This window comes from Nicotiana tabacum, chromosome 17 (genome assembly GCF_000715075.1).
Source record: "Nicotiana tabacum cultivar K326 chromosome 17, ASM71507v2, whole genome shotgun sequence".
NCBI lineage: Eukaryota > Viridiplantae > Streptophyta > Magnoliopsida > Solanales > Solanaceae > Nicotiana > Nicotiana tabacum.
The window spans coordinates 106,267,349-106,287,360 of record NC_134096.1 but is presented as its reverse complement, the minus strand read 5'-3'; the positions used below and the strand labels follow the sequence as shown (position 1 = coordinate 106,287,360).

Sequence of the window (20,012 nt, the reverse complement as noted above, 5' to 3'; positions counted from 1 at the left end):
CCCATACCTCGAGAAACTAGCCCTGGCACTGGTCGTAGATTCACAAAAGCTTAGACCCTATATCTACTGCCACCATATCTCGATCGTTACCAACTTTCCTCCAAGAAGCATTTTACATAGACCCGAATTGTCGGGGAGGCTGGCCAAGTGGGCCATCGAGCTAAGAGAGCACGATATCACATATTAGTTGCGAACAACGATAAAGTCGCAAGTGTTTGCCGACTTTGTCGCAAACTTCGGCGCAAAGATAATGCCTAAGGTCGAGAAGGAAGCCGCCCCAAGCTTCTATCCAAACACAACACCTCTGGGTCCTATACACCAATGACACATCCAATGCTTCTGGATCCAGACTAGGACTCGTACTCGAGGTCCCTACCGGCAAAGTAATTCTCCAGTCCGTAAAATGCCTAGATATAACTAACACTCAAATATAGGGCGAAGTGGTTGAACCTCTATTGTGATTCACAGCTCGTAGTCAACCAAGTCATAGGGACTTTCCAAATCAAAGAACAAAGGTTGCAAAAATATCAAATCAAGACCTGCAAGTTGCTGCCCAAGTACGACAAATGCCAGCTCGACCAGATCCCGCATGCCCAGAATATCGAAGCGGACGACCTCGCCAAATTAGCCGCAGCCACCAAAAGCACCACAACCGGGGATAAAAATATAGTCCACCTCCTCAACTTGTCGTGGGACCAAATCGAGGTAAGATCTATAAGTTTAACTTGGGATTGGCACAATTGTATTATCACCTACTTCCAGGACGACACACTCCCAAACGACAAAAATGAAGCTAAAAAACTAAGAATAGAAACAACCAGATATAACCTCCTTCATAATGACTTATACAAGAGAACATACGGCGGCCCTCTGGCGAAGTGTTTGGGTCTAAACCAAACCCAGAGCATCCTCGAAGAAGTTCATGAAGGCCATTGCGGCGCTCGATCGAGCGCTCGTTAGGTGTCTCATACATACAGGATACTACTGGCCCACCGTGAAAAATGACCCCTCAGAATTTGTAAAGAGATACTAACAATGTCATAAATATGCCCAAATAATTCACCAAACAGGCGAACAACTTCACTTAGTCACCTCTCCATGGCCATTGATCAAGTGGGGAATGGACATAGTGGGCTCCCTCCCAGCAGAGCGAGGTAATCTACAATTTCTTTTAGTTTTAACTAACTATTTCTCTAAATAAGTGGAAGTAGGAGCGTTCTCCCAAAGAGACGAACAAGAGGTAATCGCCTTCATATGGAAAAACATCATCTGCCAATTCGGCCTACCCAAAGAGATCAGCTGCGACAACGGACCCTAGTTCACGGGAAAGAAAACCGCTGAATTCCTCGAGAAATGGCATATTAAGAAGATACTTTCAACCCCTTATCGCCCAGCCGGTAACGGGTAGGCATAATCCTCTAACAAGTCCATATTAAACATCATGAAGAAAAAACTCGAAGACGTCAAGGGATTGTGGCCGGAAATACTCCCAGAAGTATTGTGGGCGTATAGAACCACCCCGAAGATAAGCACAGGAGAAACACTCATTTTTTTGGTCTACGGAACTTAAGCAGTCATACCAGTGGAGGTCGGAGAGCCCAGCTTGAGATACTATCATGAAAGCGGCATTAACAATGACGATACTAGAAGGCAAGAGTTTGATAAGATCGACGAACGAAGAGACATGGCGTACTTAAGAATGGTTTCCCAAAAGCATCAAGTGGAACATTACTACAACAAGAAGGCAAAGGTACGACCACTCAAATTCGGAGAATACGTACTCAAAGCCAAAACCCAAGCAAGCAGAGATCCACAAGAAGGCAAACTGGGAACAAACTGGGACGATCCGTACAAGATTATAGCCAAAGCAAACAAGTGTTCATTCCAACTAGAAACAATGGAAGGAAAACAATTACCAAACAATTGGAACATCATCTACCTCAAATACTTCAACTTCTAAAAAAAAGAAGCGCCCCCTAAGTCGTACTCTTTTTTCCTCACTTGAGTTTTGTCTCATTAGGGTTTTCTCAAGGAGGTTTTTAACGAGGCGGTGGAAAGCATATTGAAGATGACGAAATTAAAAGGAGCAGAAAGCATAATGACCAAACAACAAAAGCAAAAATACATAAGTACAGAAATAAATAACAGGAAAGGAATAAGGTGCAAGACATAAATTTAATATTTCACATATAGATATAGATTTTTTTATAAAGGCTCTTGAAGATGCCGACAAAAATACACAAAAAATGTCAAAAACTGCTAGCCATCGCCATCACGACCCACAACGTCCTTACCAGCCCGACCCTCAGCAACATCCCCACCCTAATCGCAGACACCATCACAGTCCCGACCTTCAGCGTCCTCTCCATCCTCGCCCTGAAGGTAAATAGAAACGTACTAGGCATCCTCCTCAAGATGATGTATAGCATCCTCCCCATTCTCATTTTCTTCGCCAGGACGAGGCATAGCAGGTAGCCACAAGAAATTCGAGCCTCGCGAGCCTTGCCCCAGCATCCTCAAAGGTCGCCCCAGAAACGGAGCCCATCATATGCAACTCACTAAGCACATCCAGTCGGGCCTCGACATGAATCCATTCTTCATACAACTCACATGGTATTTTGGGGAAGCCATAAGTAGTAGACAGAGAAGGTCGTGCAAGCAATTGGGCCTTCTCAGCCTCCAAAGCAGCAACTCGATCATAAAGATCATATGTTTCCTTTTCTAACTCACCAATCCTCTCCTCAAGTCAGCCCTTCTTAGCCCTCGCCATTGACATGTCGTTTTCTCACTCAGAATGAAGGGATCGATTCTCCAACTCAAGGAACTCCACCCTCCTCCGAGCCTCCAACCAAGTAGACTCCGCCTTATCAAGCTCCTCCTGCTTCCCGATAATCTCGCCGCTGAGAGCCTCCGCCTTAAACTGTCACTCTTCAAGTTGGCCTCGCAGATGGACCACTTGGGCTTGAGGATCGCTACATTGGGCCTCTACGCCCCTACTAAGCTCGAGCTCATACTCTTTGCTCCTCAACGTCCCTTCGAGGATGCTACACTTCTCTACGGCCTGCATCAGCACTTCATCCCTCTTTTTCAAGTCCTCCATCAGGACTCGAACATCGCCAACTTTACGAAACCGACCCTAGAGCTCCCAGTACTCTCTAAGGCACGTTGTATACTTATCTTTTAGATTCACATAAATTTCTTTACGTCTCATCTCCCGCCGAGCACTCTCAATCTCTAGAATAACCATGTATAAAATGAAGAAAAAGTGTTATATCTTACAAATAAACTAAGGCATAAGGAAAGGAACAAACGATAATCGTACTTACCCTAAGAGTGAGACCAACAATGTTATTCAACAGGGAACCATCATTTATCTTCTCGAGGGTCGTATCCTCAATCTTAGAATAGAGAGGACCGAGGGCAGGGACAACCTCCTCAGTATTTACAAGCAAATTATGATCCATTAGGATCGTAAGAGACCTAGAGTCCCCCTCCAACCTCACCTCAAGTTGATTAAGCCCCTCCTCAATTATCCTCAACTCGTCTAGATCCATATTAAAGTCAAATCTGACATCCTCCTCAGCAACGGTCTTGCTTCTGTCACCAGCAGACAATGAGACATCTACTGCAACCCTAGAGGACGAAGCCTTATCTTGCCTCAAAAGTGTGAGGTCATCGTTAGGCGACCCACTTCGACTGTCTCCCCCTCAATACGCACTGATGCATCCACATTCATCTCCTCCAAGTGCGGGGCCTCAGAGTCCATCCTCGTGCTCTCTCTAACATGCACTATGGTCGTCTCTTAAAGAATGAAGTCTCCCTCTTTTAAGTCAATGGCTATTGGTACTTCCCCTCCCGCATCTACGACTCTCCTCTTACGGGGCATTAGACCCCCATCATCAAGGGTGACATTGTCGTCCTCATCAACCAGTGAAAAGAGTTGAGGATTAGAAGTAGCAAACAGAATAGAGACATGCTCTTAGACTGCGGTAGCCAAGGCAGGGGCAGGTACATAAGTTGTAGTAGTCAAAACAGAGGCAAAAGTTGAAGGTACAACAACCTTCCTCCGAAAAGAGGGCACTGGTGCCCGGCTCCTACGAGAAGACCCCCTGCCTCGGAAAGAGAGAAACGTTAAAGTTAGTAGAATGCATCGACAATACAACAAAAGTGAAACGACCACGGCCAAAGAGAAGAGGTTACCTGTTGAAGGAAGAGCCAGTTTGAACTTCTTGAAGAAGCTCGGCCAGTTGCGGTTTCCTACGACATGGGGGAGGACTTGCTCGACATAATTGGAAATGCGCATGACTAAAATGGGAGGCTGGTTGTTATCTGCAAGAAAAGAAAAATCCTTCAACTAACTCCGAGCAAGTAAAATAATAAAGATAGAAACTGGGCACTTACGTGTGTAGTTCCAAGCCTCAGGAAAGCCATCGACGTTAGCCACAATGTCCCTAGTTCTAACGTTGAAGAAGTTGAGCCCGAACTGACTATTGGCCTTGTCGACCGTCTTCACCACCAAGAATTTGCCTCCACGGTGGTGAGGTTCATCATCGTTCCCTATAGAAGCTATGGACAAATAGATGCACCAAATGTGGCATCAGTTTGACCCCGACCAACTCGAAAAATTTATTCAGCATTCTGATAATCATGTTGACTTATGGTGCAAGCTGTGTAGGGCTGATGCCATAGTGATGACAAAATTCTTCCATCAACGGAAGAATGGGGAACGAATAATCGATGAGGAAGGGATAATGATATAGAGAATAGTATCTAGGGCAATGAACCGGCACCACGTCCCCTTCGGCCGGGATCAATTTGACATGCTTTGGAATACCGAACTTTGCTTTGAATTTCGCCAATTCTTTGGAAGCCATCGTCGATAGAAACTTCCCTAGTGCAGCGTTCGATGATCGGGTAAGATCAGACCTAATGTCGGGGTTATGGGGGGTTATCTCCTCCACCGACGGGAAATCTTCATCCTCGGCAATGGCAGAAACACTCTCCCAATGGGAGGGAAACACAACTTCCAAGGGAGCAACGCGACTCCCTTCACCAGCATCTAAGAGCAAGTTTGACATGATTTAAGGTGATGAAGAAGAATATAAAAGGGAGAGATTGGGGGATGATGTAGGGCAACAAAACAGGGAAAGGAGGTTTAGAGAAAAAAGATGCAGGAAAGAAGGCTGATGTCTAGAAAAGATAGAAGAACAAAATTTCAAATTCAAGTCCAAAAACCTCTATTTATAGAAATCATGGCACTAAACCCGAAAATGACTCGTCATAATTGGCATCGGAATCGAAACGGTAAATCCAATCAAGGGTCATGCACGAATTGAAGCAACACATCGAGAACATGCGTCCTAATAAACATGATGTCATGACGTGACTCTAACCCTTGGACAAGATAACTCTAACAAATTACCCGGGAAACCTGAAGAGTTTGAAATATGCTGCCCACAGAGAGCCACGTTGTTTGTTCGCCATGACGACTACGACTCTTGTGGCCAACTCGATAAGTTCGACCACAAATGACATTATCCGCTCATTGAACTCACATGCGAGGATGACTTCAATAAGCGGAGGGATGACGAGCGCAAAACACAACACAAAATTAATGATCGCTAGTCAAAGATAGTATAGTTTAATTATCGTCTCCACATGGATTGGATTTAAATAATGTTCGAGTAATGGTTTAAATGCTATTCAAGAGGATAAACACGTGAGTAAATGATTATGAACTACATTTAACTACTAAAATAAAGCAATTAACAATTGACTGCAAAGAACTAAGGATTAGCAGAGTCAGATTCTTATCAATGTGAAGAATAAGGGTGCTGACATGGTAGGTGCAAGGTTGTTATTCTGGATATAATATTGTTATATTTCATTCTTGAGTTTCTATTGATTCTCACGAATTCAATAGGTGATTAGCTTATGCTTCCGATTCAGACTCCTCTCTCGATTAAATCTAAATCTTTCAAATAAACTAATGTGAAGTGCGGTGAAACTTGCAAGAATCTATTGGTAAGAATGGTCTAAGAGAAACTTCTCTCGATCATTTCTCAATCTCAATTTAAGAGGTAGATCACAAAGCTCTTTCGATTATTTTAAAGAAGTACCAAAATAAATTAAGGCATGCATTGTAACGATGTTCAATATTATGCTCCTCTTTCGATTAAACAAGATAATGAATAAAATCACAAATTTAGTTAAATCTCTTCCAATAGATTCAAGCAATTAAGAAGTAATCAAATACATAAACAATAACCAAGTCACCAAGGCATGTCAAATCCTAAGGTAAACTACTCCATAATTATGGAGGAAGTCATCACAATAAGAGTTAAAGAATAAGAAAGCATCAATCTAGCATTACAATCTAAACACCCGTATTGAATTGATGGAAAGATGATGGAATCTCGTGTCTCGTTGCCTTCAATGCTTTCCCAAAGCTTCCAAGTTTCAAAGTCCTCTAAAATTCATGTTTTTGGTATATTTATACCATATTGGAACGGGCCCGGACGAAACTACCATTTTCAGGCCGAATTGGGACAATTGGATCGCGAAAATATACTAGCGCGCCACCCATGCGCCACATTAGTGAGGATTTTCACTTTTTAGAGAGTTGATTTTTTCACTGTGCAGGAATTTTGCACTAGTGCCCCGCTACGCATGGCGCGAGGCGGTAGTGCAATTTTCTTAGAGTAATTTTGTTTTTTCACTTTTTGAAATCTGGACTTGGTCCTCGACTCCCGAATGTGATCCCGACTTAATTTCTTGAGCTTTTACTCAGACTTCTAAGCTCCAACTTGTTCAAATTAGCTCCAAATTATCTTAATAGATCGTAATTACTTCATGCAAGGCATAAAACACATAATAAGTACAATACACTAACATTTAAGCTCAAACACAAGTAAAATACAGTAATTGGAGTGCAAATTATGACTAAAATACGGGATTCTAGCCTACCATCAACGTCCCACACATAGACCATTGCCCGTCCTCGAGCAATCAAACTGCACTTCACATAGAGACGACCTTCTTATCAGATAACTTCCCTAACACATCATGCCAAGAATATTTAAAGCAGACTAGGCACCCTATCATAACATCCTAGCTTCAAGACTCGACTCAAAAGCACCACGTATTTTTCACAACCTGCTCACTTACTCTAACATAGAGGTCAAAGTCATTGCCTTTCCTTTGCAAGTCATGTGCTCTTACACAATCAATAGAGAGTAGTTCCATATATAATAAAGTTTAAGAACAATTAGGAACTAAAGATAAAAAGAATTCACTCACTGTTAGAATCAAAACTCATGTGCCACAGAAGACGTGCCATAAGCTTGCCCATAGTGTAATACTCTACTAATTGAGCTCAGTCAGTCAAAGATCAAGTAGGACTTAATTTGGTTGTAATGTAGGCTGCGGGACGGGTAGGATACATTTGAATATAGTGACTCCACCCCCACTGAGCACTTAAATACATATACATTAACAATTCAAACTCCACACTTATATTGAACCAAACCCCAACCTTCATTCATAATAGCATCGAGCTCCTAATATCTTTAAGCACAAACAAGATGATAACTACCAATGGAATAAATTTTTTTCTTTCTTTTTAATCAAACTCTTTTTCCTTTTCAATTCTCTACATATGGCTCTCATTAGTTTTCAAACAGTGCATCTTTCTCCCTTTTCTATAGTTCCACTCAAAAACCTGACCATACCTCACTTAGCTTTTACAAGCTCATACAAATTCAAATGCTCACGAGAGGTAAAAGGTTCAAATAGATAGACAATTCAAATAAAAAGGGTTAGGCTTGTAGTGTGGTTGCCAAAGAAATAGGATTTACACGCTCAACGGAGCTAACTAAGATACATCATAATTAGGTGGGTAAACACATATATCTGGCTCAATAAAGAAATGCCTATATCTTCCTAGACTGAACAAGACTACTATTTCACTTTGCAAACACACGGGGCAAGTTCTAGATATCAACTGACATACACAGAATATCACAAAACCTCACACACGCACATTGGCACATAACTCACTTAGGATCAGATCGATCTCATCTCTCTAGTCAAAGCAGTTAAGCAAAGTCATAATTAACTAATTTAAGGCACTTATCCATGAATCAAGAACTGAGCCTAGGTATCACAACTGAGGCACTCACTACTCTCAAGGCACAACAACATTAAGAAAATTCATCTCCATTTAATACATAGTACGAGACTTCACTATTCCTAATAAAAGAAAAACTAACTACATTAGGTTCAAATAAAATCCTTGGAAAAGAACCGCGACACAAAGAAAAACCAAGATGGAATTGTTACACTACCTAAGAAAATAAAATATCTTTTCTACGACTTTTATCCCTTAAGAATACAGTCGAGGAAATCAATCGTCGGGAAAAGTCAAATTTTTATTCAAAAGAAACGAGTGCAAACACATATATACATATATACATTCCCCATCCCACACTTTAAATTGTGACATGTCCCCATTACACACAAATAAAAAGCAAGAGGTAAATGAAACTTCCCTGATTCATCTAGTCGGGGTTTGAATCGAAGTCGAGATCTCCTTTACACACCCGACCCAGTGCATACATCCACACAGAGAGCTTCTTTTCTGTCTTCTTTGGGTATACCCCACACTTATCAGCTTCACTCTTTCCGATTTGCTCTTTCAGACCCCCCTTCTCCTTCCATTTTGAAGATCAACCTTTCATCCCCCACTCTGAGCATGAGCTGCCTTTCTTGAATATCTATAATTGCTCTGCCCGTAGCCAAGAATGGTCTTTCTAAAATCATAAGGACCTTCCTATTTTCCTCTATGTTCACCACAATGAATTCCACATTGAACACAAATTTATCTACCCGAACCAGCACATCTTCAATGATTCTGTTAGGTATGATTGTGGTCTGATCCGCCAGCTGCAAAGAAACAGGTATCGACCTAATTTCTCCAATATCACCCTCTAATTTCCTGTAAATAGACAAAGGAATAAGATTAATAGAAGTACCTGAATCACACAAAGATTTTTTAAATTTAGTACTTCCTAAAGAGCAAGGTATAATAAACTCCCTGGATCTCCACAACTTTTAGGGAGCTTATTTTGCAAGATTGCACTACAATGCTCTGTCAGCTTGACAACCGATGTCTCTTCCACTTTCCGCTTCTTGGACAATATCTCCTTCATGAATTTAGCATAAGCTGGCATCTGTGAAAGCAATTCTGTGAAAGGTATATTCACATGCACCTGATTGAACACTTCTAGAAAGTGCTCAAATTGTTTGTCTAACTTTTCTCTTCTTTGTTTCTGGGGGAACGGTAGAGCTGGCATGTATTTGCTCTCTTTAGTCTCATTATTTATTGAATTATCTTTTTTTTCTTTTTCTGAGCTCTAATCTTCCCCTTCCTCTTCAAATCCCCATCTACCATCACTTTTCCTTCTTGAATATTGTTATTTTTCTGCTGGTCCACAATCTGCACTTGTCTCTCAATCGGCTCATACTTTTGCTTTGCTATGGGATCCTCCAACTTGTACCCACTCCTCAAAAACACTGCATTGATTGTCTCTTTTGGATTTCTTTCTGTATCAGCAAGGAGAGTTCCTGAAACCCTCTCAGACAATAGAGTAGCTAGTTGCCCAACTTGTCTTTCTAGGTTTTGAAAAGATGTGCCTAGTTCTTTGATAGTTGCACCATGGGTGTCAAGTCTCTCACCTGTCTTGATAATGAAGGCCTTCATTAGATTTTTCATGCTAGACTGATTAGACTGTGGAGGCTGATATTGCTGCCTTAGCTGATTTTGAAAGCCCTGAGCTCCATGTCCCTGGGGTGTAGAGTTACTTTGCTGCCATGAGTTCAGGCTACCACTTGGTGAATTCCAAGAAAGGCCTGGGTGCCTCTGTCCCATAGGATTGAAATTATTACCACTCTAATAGTTGCCTATATCAAAGCTTCCCACAACATTTACCACTTTATCTGCAGCTAAGGCCTGATATTCATTCGTTGGATGACCCATTCCACAGAAATCACAAACTAGTGATGGTTGGCTTTGGACCTTGGCTAAGGTCAAATTTCTTATCTCTTTGGCCATGGCGTCTAGTTAGGATTGCATTGTAGTGTAAGAGTCCACTTGATGAACCCCAAGTGATTTTCTTCTATCATTACTCTCAGCAAGCCACTGGTTAGCATCTTCAGAGAGCTCATCAAGAATTGTCATAATCTCCTCAGGAGTCTTCTTCATTAAAGGACCTCCGACTGCAATGTTCAGTGTTCGTCGTGGAGGGGTGTCAATCCATCCCAAAAGTCCTGGAGATGCATCCACAATTCAGTCCCATTATGCTGACACTTCCTCACTATCTCCTTGAATCTTTACCAAGCCTCAAAAATTATTTCGGTGTTCGTGTAGCAGATGTTGTGAATTTCCCTTCTGAACTTCACTGTTTTTGCAGCCGAGAAAGTATTTGTCAAGAAACTTTCTAGTCATATCTTCCCATGTCCTGATCGACCCCGTTGGTAAGCTACGAAGCCATTGCTTCGCATCATCCTTCAGTGAAAAAGGGAATGCCCTTAAGTATACTACATCTTGTGACACACCGTTGTACTAGAAGGTGTTCATGATTTCCTCAAAATCCATCAAGTGAATGTTAGGATCTCCATTCACCTTTCCTCTGAAGACACTGTTGTTCTAGATAGTTTGAAGTAAGCCTTGCTTCAACTCGAAATTATTCGCTGCTACTGGTGGAGGTCTGACACTGGACAACTCCTGATTGTAGACTGGTCTGGCATAATCACCCAATGCTCTACTAGGCCTAGGTACCGCATTCTCGAACTGATCTTCAATCAAGGGTCGACTTAGATTGGATCTTCGACCCCCATCATCATTGATGATCTCATCAACATCTCTACGGGCTGCCTCAGCTGCTATCCTTGCAGTTTCTTCTCTATGTTGTGCTACTTCTCTTGCAGCTAAATTTACCTCATCTTCACCGTTATTAGCCATGTGTTCTTGGGTTGAAGGTTTCCCCAAGAACTTTTCGGTGAGTTCTTTCTCTTTCCTCAACTGTCACATACTCTTTTCTACCTCTGGATTATATGGAATCAATTCCTTTGAATAAGATCAAGTTATACACTAGAGACGTCAATCTGTTTCCTGCACACGAAAGAGGAAACCCGTGAAGAATAAAAAAGAAAAAAAGAATAGAATAAAATAAATTCCTGAATTAGAACCAAAAACTAATTTGAACACTATTGATTGTCAATCCCCGGCAATGGCGTCAAAATTTGACGAGCGCAAAACAGAACAAGAAATTAATGCTCGCTAGTCAAGGATAGTATAGTTTAATTATCTTCTCCATAGGGATTGAATTTAAACAGTGTTCAAGTAATTTCTAGTTTAAATGCTATTCAGGAGGATCAATACTTGAGTAAATGATTATGAACTACGTTTAACTACTAAAATAAAGTAATTGACAATTGACTGCAAAGAACTAGGGATTAGCAGAGTGAGTTTCTTATCAATGTGAGGAATAAGGGTGTTGACATGATAGGTGCAAGGTTGTTATTTTGGATATGATAGTGTTATAATCACTTTTGAGGTTCTATTGATTCTTACGAATTCAATAGGTGATTAGCTTATGCTTCCGATTCAGACTCCTCTCTCGATTAAATCTAAATCTTTCAAATAAACTAATGTGAAGTGCGGTGAAACTTGCAAGAACCTATTGGTAAGAATGGTCTAAGAGAAACTTCGCTCGAATATTTCTCAATCTCAATTTAAGAGGTAGATCACAAAGCTCTTTCGATTACTTTAAAGAAGTACCAAAATAAATTAAGGCATGCGTTGCAACGATGTTCAATATTATGCTCCTCTTTCGATTAAACAAGATAATGAATAAAATCATAAATAGAGTTAAAGCTCTTCCAATAGATTCAAGCAATTAAGAAGTAATCAAATTCATAAACAATAACCAAGTCACCAAATCATGTCAAACCCTAAGGTAAACTACTCCATAAATATGGAGGAAGTCATCACAATAAGAGTTAAAGAATAAGAAAGCATCAATCTAGCATTACAATCTAAACTCCCGTATTGAATTGATGGAAAGATGATGAAATCTCGTGTCTTGTAGCCTCCAATGCTCTTCCAAAGCTTCTAAGGTCCAAAGTCCTCTAAAATTCATGTTTTTGATATATTTATACCATGTAGGAATGGGTCCGGATGAAACTACCTTTTTCAAGCCGAATTGGGACAATTGGACCACGAAAATATACTGCGCGGCGCGCCATGCGCCACATTAGCGAGGATTTTCACTTTTCAGAGAGTTGATTTTTTCACTCTGCAGGAATTTTGCACTAGCGTCCCGCTACGCATGGCGCGGGGCGGTAGTGTAATTTTCTCAGAGTAATTTTATTTTCTCACTTTTTGAAATCCAGACTTGATCCTCGACCCCCGAACGTGATCCCGATTTAATTTTTGAGATTTTACTTAGATTTCAAAGCTCCAACTTGTCCAAATTAGCTCTAAATTTTCTTAATAGCTCGGAATCACTTCCTGCAAGGCATAAAACACATAATAAATACAATACACTAACATTTAAGCTCAAACACAAGTAAAATACAGTAATTAGAGTGCAAACTATTACTAAAATACTGGATTCTAGCCTACCATCAAGGGACTAACTGTATGGGTCAAAAATTACCTTTGACATGATCAAACCATGTTAACATTAAGGAGGCACTCACAGACCGCCACGTGTCGCCAGTACGACTTTGACAAAGGCTTGCCCGCGGTCGAAGCGATCTCTTAAGAAGTGAATGGCAGGGCCGATGAAGCTATTGAAGACCAAGGTCGAACAGTCAATAAAGATCAGGGTTGAGGTCGAGCACTCACCGTAAATAGAGTGAATAACTACTAGTTTTAGGATAAAACATCAAAGGAGAATATTCTAGTGGATATTCTCTGTACCTGTACTATTAGGGTATTCTAGGTATATGTTCCCTATAAATAGAAAGAGACATAAGGATTGGGGGAAGAAGATATTCACTTATAAGAAAATACATTGACTTGATAGAGAGAATCTGGCTTTATCGCAAGCACACGAGAATAACTTTTTACTAAGATTCTTGTATAATTTTTCCACTTGATCCAAGAACAACCCGAATATTCGAAAGCTCATCAATCATTCATCATTATCAGATAGAATATCCACAGATCTTACCCTTTTTTGAGTGACTCGCATATTTTTATTTTACTTAAATGTCATTCATTACTATTTATTGTTATTTAATGCCATCCTCTTCCTTTTGAGTCATTGAATATTATTTGTGTTGTCCACATTTATTGCCATTCAGTCAAACATACATATTATCTACTACAAAATCAGTTAATATATCTTTTAGATATTAAAATTGGCTAAAATTGATCCTACTTTATTTAAATCTAATTAGTTGAACCCGGGTCTAAATTTTGAATCAAACATCCAGCACGACTCATAGTAAGTGCAAAACGTAAGTAATTCTTGAAATGGTATAGAACTGGTTGTGTAATTAAGAGTTAATTTCTTCTGTCTTCTCGAGGAAGGGAGCTAGCTGTTTTTATCATTTTTCATCACTTGTTCTATTCCAATAATGATGTTACATGAACCAAGCTAGGACTCTGTCGTTTTGGGAATTTTACATTAATGACATACGAAGAAGCATATACATCACTCTTTTTCAAGAATTGACCAGCCATTTTGACATCTTATTTAGTAAGTTAACTAAGGTAGAAAATTCTTTTACATGTATTATCCATTCGAAGCATGTTTGGTATCCTTGCCTTGGTTTTGGGATTCTTTTTTATTTTCTGATAATATATGAAACAAAATCAAAGAGAATTGAAGCATTCTGCCCAGAGAAGTTTACTACTTAGATAATTTGAGACCCTTTATTTTTCTCTAACATTATAAACTGCGCTTTGTCCAATTATAAGTGGTCTACAATTAGAACACATGCATTAAAGGCGCATTTTATTTTTTGGTCCAACTTATATACATTCTTTAACCAAAAACTATGATCTCTGTTGAGTTATATAATAATGTCCCACACTATTTTGGATCGGATATAATTCAGATCAACCCAATCTCACACTTTTTTTTATTGTTCCTAATGCAAGTTATTGTTCATTTTTTTCTTCTCAGAGAAAGGGGGAAAAAGCATCGAATGCCAAAACGCCAATGATGTTCTATAATCCTCATATGCCATTGCTAATATATTTCTATATAGTTACCATGCAAATAAACTCTTTGTCAAACCCCACAAATGCACGACAATGTCATGATGCTATGAAAAAACAAATTACTCTCTCGTCCTAATTTATGCGGTGGTATTTAATTATGTACGAGGTTTAAAAATAAAAGAAATATTTTTGCAGCTTATGGTCTAAAACAAGTCATAAGAATCTATGAAGCCAGAAATCATCTCATTAAGGATATAACAAAAAATTTAAAGTTAAATTATTTCTAAATAAAAAAGTATGACAATCTTTTTGCACAAACTAAATAAGAAATTTGTGTATAATACTTCACCTATAAGATAATTATTTTTAAATATCTGCTATAATTATTTTTAAATATTTGTTATAAGTTATATAACGTGATAAAAGAGATAATTAACTTACTATAATAGATTAAATTACACTAATTTTGTAAAAAAAAATATTACTATCACGACCCAAAATCCACTATAGGCCGCGATGACACCCAACATCGTCGTTAGGCAAGTTAACACTTAATTATTCATTTTATCATTTTTAAAATCATAAATCTTTCTTAGATAACGAGGTTACTACATTAAAATAAATCATAGTTACGTACAATTTCGTTAAAATAATAAGTGAAAGTGAATCAGTGTAAAACAATCCATAACAAATTCTAGAACACCCCCAAAACTCGGTGTCACAAGTGCATGAGCATTTACTAAGGAGTACATTTGTTACACCCTATATTTTCGTAAATAAAACTGCGTCGTGAGCAAACTAATGTAGGACCCAAAGAAATGAGATCATCTTTGAAAATATATAAAACAAGTTAATCATGTTACCTTGAAAGTTACAAATATTGAAGATCATGAACTACAAGTACAAAGAGGGTTGGAAGGTTTAGAAGCTAAAGGAATTAAAAAAAATAATGTTTCGTCGAAAGCCGACAAATTGGGAATGTTATAGCATGTACTTTTGGGATGAGACCGGGGTGTTTTACATGATAAGGAGGTTATGTTACGAGTTATGTTATTCGTATGATAGTCGTGTGTTATGTTTTGAAGTCAAGCGAGTGGTGGAACAAAAGTCGATGAAAGTCATCACAAGTTACGTTCATAAGTTTTACTGAAACTTTGGGTCAAATGTAACTGCAATTTACTCCCAATATACTTAGAGTTATGGGGTGTTCCATCCATCAAATTAAAGATCTATGAGTCTACTTTCCAACGTATTAAACCGTTTGTCAATACGATATCTGAGTAGAGAGATATGGGCATTTTTGCGAGACTGCGCAGACTATCACCTACTTTCTTAAACGAGAATCCAAAACTGGGCCTGTTCGGGTCGTCCAAAAATGGGCCAGTTCGGGTCATTCAAAGAGAACTTTTTAAAGTCCTATCCCCTTCATATATTAGTCTGATAATAGGGCAAAATAACCAGACTCATTCTCTACAAAACTCCTCCCAAATATTTCTCCCAAACCCCAATTAATTTCCTCCCCCTTTCAAGTTCTAATCGGAGGTAAAGCCTAGAGTTTGAAGAACCAAGTTAGGAGTCGAGTTATCCAACAAATAAGGTAATTTTACTGCTCTCTTTCATCCATTTTTTTCTGTTGTAGATGTATAGTAAGTCGTTCTATATTTGTAAGAACTCACGGGACGGTGATCGGAAGCCGTGAGTTCGAGTTATTCACTTGTAGCGGACTATTTTGTGTACTGTTTTATGGACTGTTTTATGGTGCTATTGGACTACGTGTTTTACTACTGTTTTATGGAGTTTTGGAGGAGGAAGGGTGTGGATAAACACCACATAAATGCAGGATGTTGGGCTGGTCGTTCGTCGTAACATTTTCGGGTTGTTGACACTACTACGGTGGTCATTTTGTGTATGAAGAGATTGGGGTGTGTTGGGATGTTTTGTAGTATTGTGTGGTGTGCATAAGGTTGGAAAATAATGTATATATGTTGTTATTGTTGTTTTTGGTGTTGTTGGTGTTATCTTAAATTTGGAGGAAGTAAGGATTATAGGGGAAATGCTGTCCGTTTTAATACAAAATAAGCATGTCGTTCGTTGTGCGATAGTTATACGTTTCATAACTTAATGATAATATTATTATCGTTGTTGTAGATTAAGGTGAGAAGAGGCGAGTTCAACTTGGTGATTGAAAAGAGTGTGATAAGGTATGTTAAGGCTAAGCCTTCCTTCATTTTGGCATGATCTCGTAGCTACATGTGTTAGTAATGAGACATAAAGAGAAGTTCGTATTCATGAATTTATTCACATTATTCTAGTCTCATAAGTTATAATATTATTCCTTATCGAGACTCTATATTCAATTTAGTATTGTCTTCTTTCCAGTCAAGAGAGCAGCAAGCCTATATATACAGTATTACAGTATTTTCATTACTATCGAGCTATAATCGATGGGCAGGCCCCTATTGGGCAACCTCTGATCAGATGGAAAGTTATATACCGAGCCTACTGTGGCCGAGCGCCTATGAGCGAGCCCAGCATGGTCGAGATACATAGCCTAGTATGGCCGAGCGCCTATGAGCGAGCCTACTACGGCAGAGCAGTTATATATACCGAGCCTTATAAGGCCGGACAATTATTTTACTTACTATATTGAAGGAGTTGAGTCAGTATCAACAGGTAAGTATATCTCCAGATCATCTTTGACTCCCAATTACTTTCAGTTATTATATTATCAGTTCAGTTTCAACTTTCAGTTATGTTATCGCCTTATATACTCGGTACATTATTTTGTACTGACGTCCCTTTTCTGGGGACGCTGCATTTCATGCATGCAGGTTCAGATAGACAGACGGGTATACCTCCTCAGTAGGTGTTTCCAGAGTTCAGCCTGATCGGTAAGCTCCACATCCTTCGGAGTTATCGGGTCTAGGTTTTCGTGTACATCTTCTGTATGTATGTATATATATTATGGGTAGGTCGGGGCCCTGTTCCGATCACAATATATCTATCAGTAGAGGCTTGTAGACATATCCTGTCAGTTAGTGCATTATGTTGGGCTTGTAGGCCTGGTATGTATATTTTGGTGGTTTGTCAGTTGTAGTAGTTATGACGGCCTTGTCGGCCCAACTTTATATTGAAGTTTAGTCAGCGCTAGTTTCCATTCAGTTTTATATTTTGCTTCACAAATTGTCTTGCAAGGTGGCCCCTTGGCCAAATTATGACATTATATGTTCAGAGTCCCTTAGTCGCAATTTGGTACGCCCAGTTAGGTGAGACACCGGGTGCTGGTCTCGTTCCCAGGTTTGGGGCGTGACAAACTTGGTATCAGAGCAGTTCTATCCTAGGGAGTCTACAAGCCGTGTCTAGTAGGATCTTGTTTATAGATGTGTTGTGCACCACATTATATAAGCAGGGAGCTACAGGGCATTTAGGAGTTGGTTACCCTTCTTTCAAATCTAAATCGTGTTGTAGAACTGAGTTATAGGAAATTTGAGTTAAACTTACGTATTCTTGTTTTCATACACAGATGACGGTGACTAGGAAGACTACGGCTAGCCAGAGGGGAGATACAACAACAAGTGAGGGGACCAGTAGGGTACCCCCAGTAGATGGGTCCCAGTCTGAGGCCCAAGGCGAGACCCCTACTCAGCCATTACCGGCTCCTCCACCACCTGAGGAGATTCCTAGGGATACCGCACATCCATTTTCCCCTCCACTTCCACCAGATCAGGACTTGAGGAGTGCGGTGCATTTATTGACACAATTGGTAGCTACCCAGCAACAAGCTAGGGCATCAGCTAGTGCAGGATCTTCTGAGGGGTCTGGGAGTTCAAGGGTCCGAGAGTTTATTGCTTTGAGTCCCCTAGAGTTTACAGGGTCAAATCAGAGGGAGGACCTGCAGTATTTCATAGATAAGCTTCACAGGATCTTTCGGGTTATGTATGCCACAGAGAAAGAAGCAGTTGATCTAGCAACTTTTCGACTCCGAGATATAGCCATCCTTTGGTACGAGGGATGGGAGAGGTCCAGGGCACGTGATGCACCTCCAGCTAGTTGGGAGAATTTTTTAGATGCTTTCCTTGACCAGTACTTACCGCAGGAGATCCGACAGGCTCGGGTCGATCAGTTTCTAGCCCTTAAGCAGGGCAATATGAGTGTTCGAGAGTATAGTCTCCGTTTTGACTCATTAGCCAGATATGCACCATCCATAGTTGCTACTATGCATGATAGGATCCACAGATTTATAGCATGGTTAGCCCCAGAGTTGACCGAGGCATGTGCCACCGCTGCATTGCATGATAATATGGATATCTCCCGGATTCAGGCATTCGCTCAAAATATAGAAAAGGGGTAGGCGTCGACAGCAGGGTACAGAGAGGACTGAGCAAGGGCAGCGTAAGAGGATGCGATTTCCTAGGTTTCAAGAGGAGTCTCAGGGTAGTTATAGGCCCCAGTACTTCGGATGGCCACCTAGGCCTCCGCCACCTCAGTTGCAGGGTTACAGGTATGACCGCTATACTCAGTCAGGACCAGGTGAGAGCTCACGGGCGTCAGTTTTGCAACAACAACGAGGTTCAAGGCAGACATGGTCATTTCCGCCGCGGTGTGACATCTGTGGTAGAGGACACTTGGGCCAATGCCGAGTAGGTTCTGATGCTTGTTATACATGTGGGCGTCCGGGGCATATGATGCGAGATTGCCCAAACAGAGATTCTGGGGGTATGGCACAACCAGCAAGTTCAGCGACAGGATCATCTATGTCTGTGCATCCTTCTAGGCGCGAGTCTCAATCTTCGGTTGGTAGAGGTCGAGGTAGAGGTAGAGGTTCCAGTTCAGGTGTTAATTAGAACCGTATTTATGCTTTAGCGGGTCGACATGACCAGGAGTCTTCACCAGACGTTGTGATAGGTATATTGACCATTTGCTCTCACGATGCTTATGCCTTGATAGACCCAGGATCTACTTTATCATATATTACCCCATTTGTCGCGAGGAAATTTGGTATAGTGCCTGAAATACTAAGTGATCCTTTTGCGGTATCTACACCGGTCGGAGAATCGATTATTGCTAGACGGGTTTACCGAGGTTGTACGGTGATAGTTTGTAGTCGTCAGAACTCAACCGACCTAGTTGAGTTAGAGATGATGGATTTTGATGCTATCATGGGCATGGACTGGTTGTCAGCTTGCTATGCTACAGTTGATTGCCGAGCAAAGGCAGCTAGATTTTATTTTCCAGGTGAGGCAGTCCTTGAATGGGTAGGTAATACAGCAACACCCAGAGGTAGGTTTATTTCCTATCTGAAGGCGAGGAAAATGATTGCAAAAGGGTGCATTTATCATATTGTGCGAGTTAGAGATGCAGATGCTGAGATATCTACACTTTAGTCTATTCCCGTAGTCAATGAGTATGCAGATGTGTTTCCAAATGAACTTCCAGGTATTCCTCCAGAGCGAGAGATTGATTTTAGCATCGATTTGCTTCCAGGAACTCAACCAATATCCATCCCTCCGTATAGAATGGCACCTGCGAATTAAAGGAGTTGAAGGAGCAGTTAAAAGATTTGCTGGAGAAAGGTTTCATCAGGCCCAGTACCTCACCTTGGGGTGCACCGGTACTCTTTGTGCGGAAGAAAGACGGCTCGTTGAGGATGTGTATCGATTATAGGCAGCTGAACAAGGTAACTATTAAGAATAAGTATCCACTTCCAAGGATTGATGATTTGTTTGATCAGTTGCAGGGGGCTAGATTCTTTTCAAAGATAGATTTGAGATCGGGA

The 20,012-nt window shown here is 40.4% G+C and overlaps 1 protein-coding gene across 1 annotated transcript; it reads right to left on the bottom strand.

The window, feature by feature from the left end:
• Positions 1-8,673: 8,673 nt before the first annotated feature.
• Positions 8,674-9,353, bottom strand: LOC107774704 (uncharacterized). The gene is made up of 2 exons (XM_016594329.1): positions 9,143-9,353; positions 8,674-9,032 (listed from the first exon to the last, which is right to left on the bottom strand). The coding sequence occupies exons 1-2, from the start codon at positions 9,351-9,353 to the stop codon at positions 8,674-8,676; spliced, it is 570 nt and encodes a 189-aa protein (XP_016449815.1).
• Positions 9,354-20,012: the final 10,659 nt, after the last annotated feature.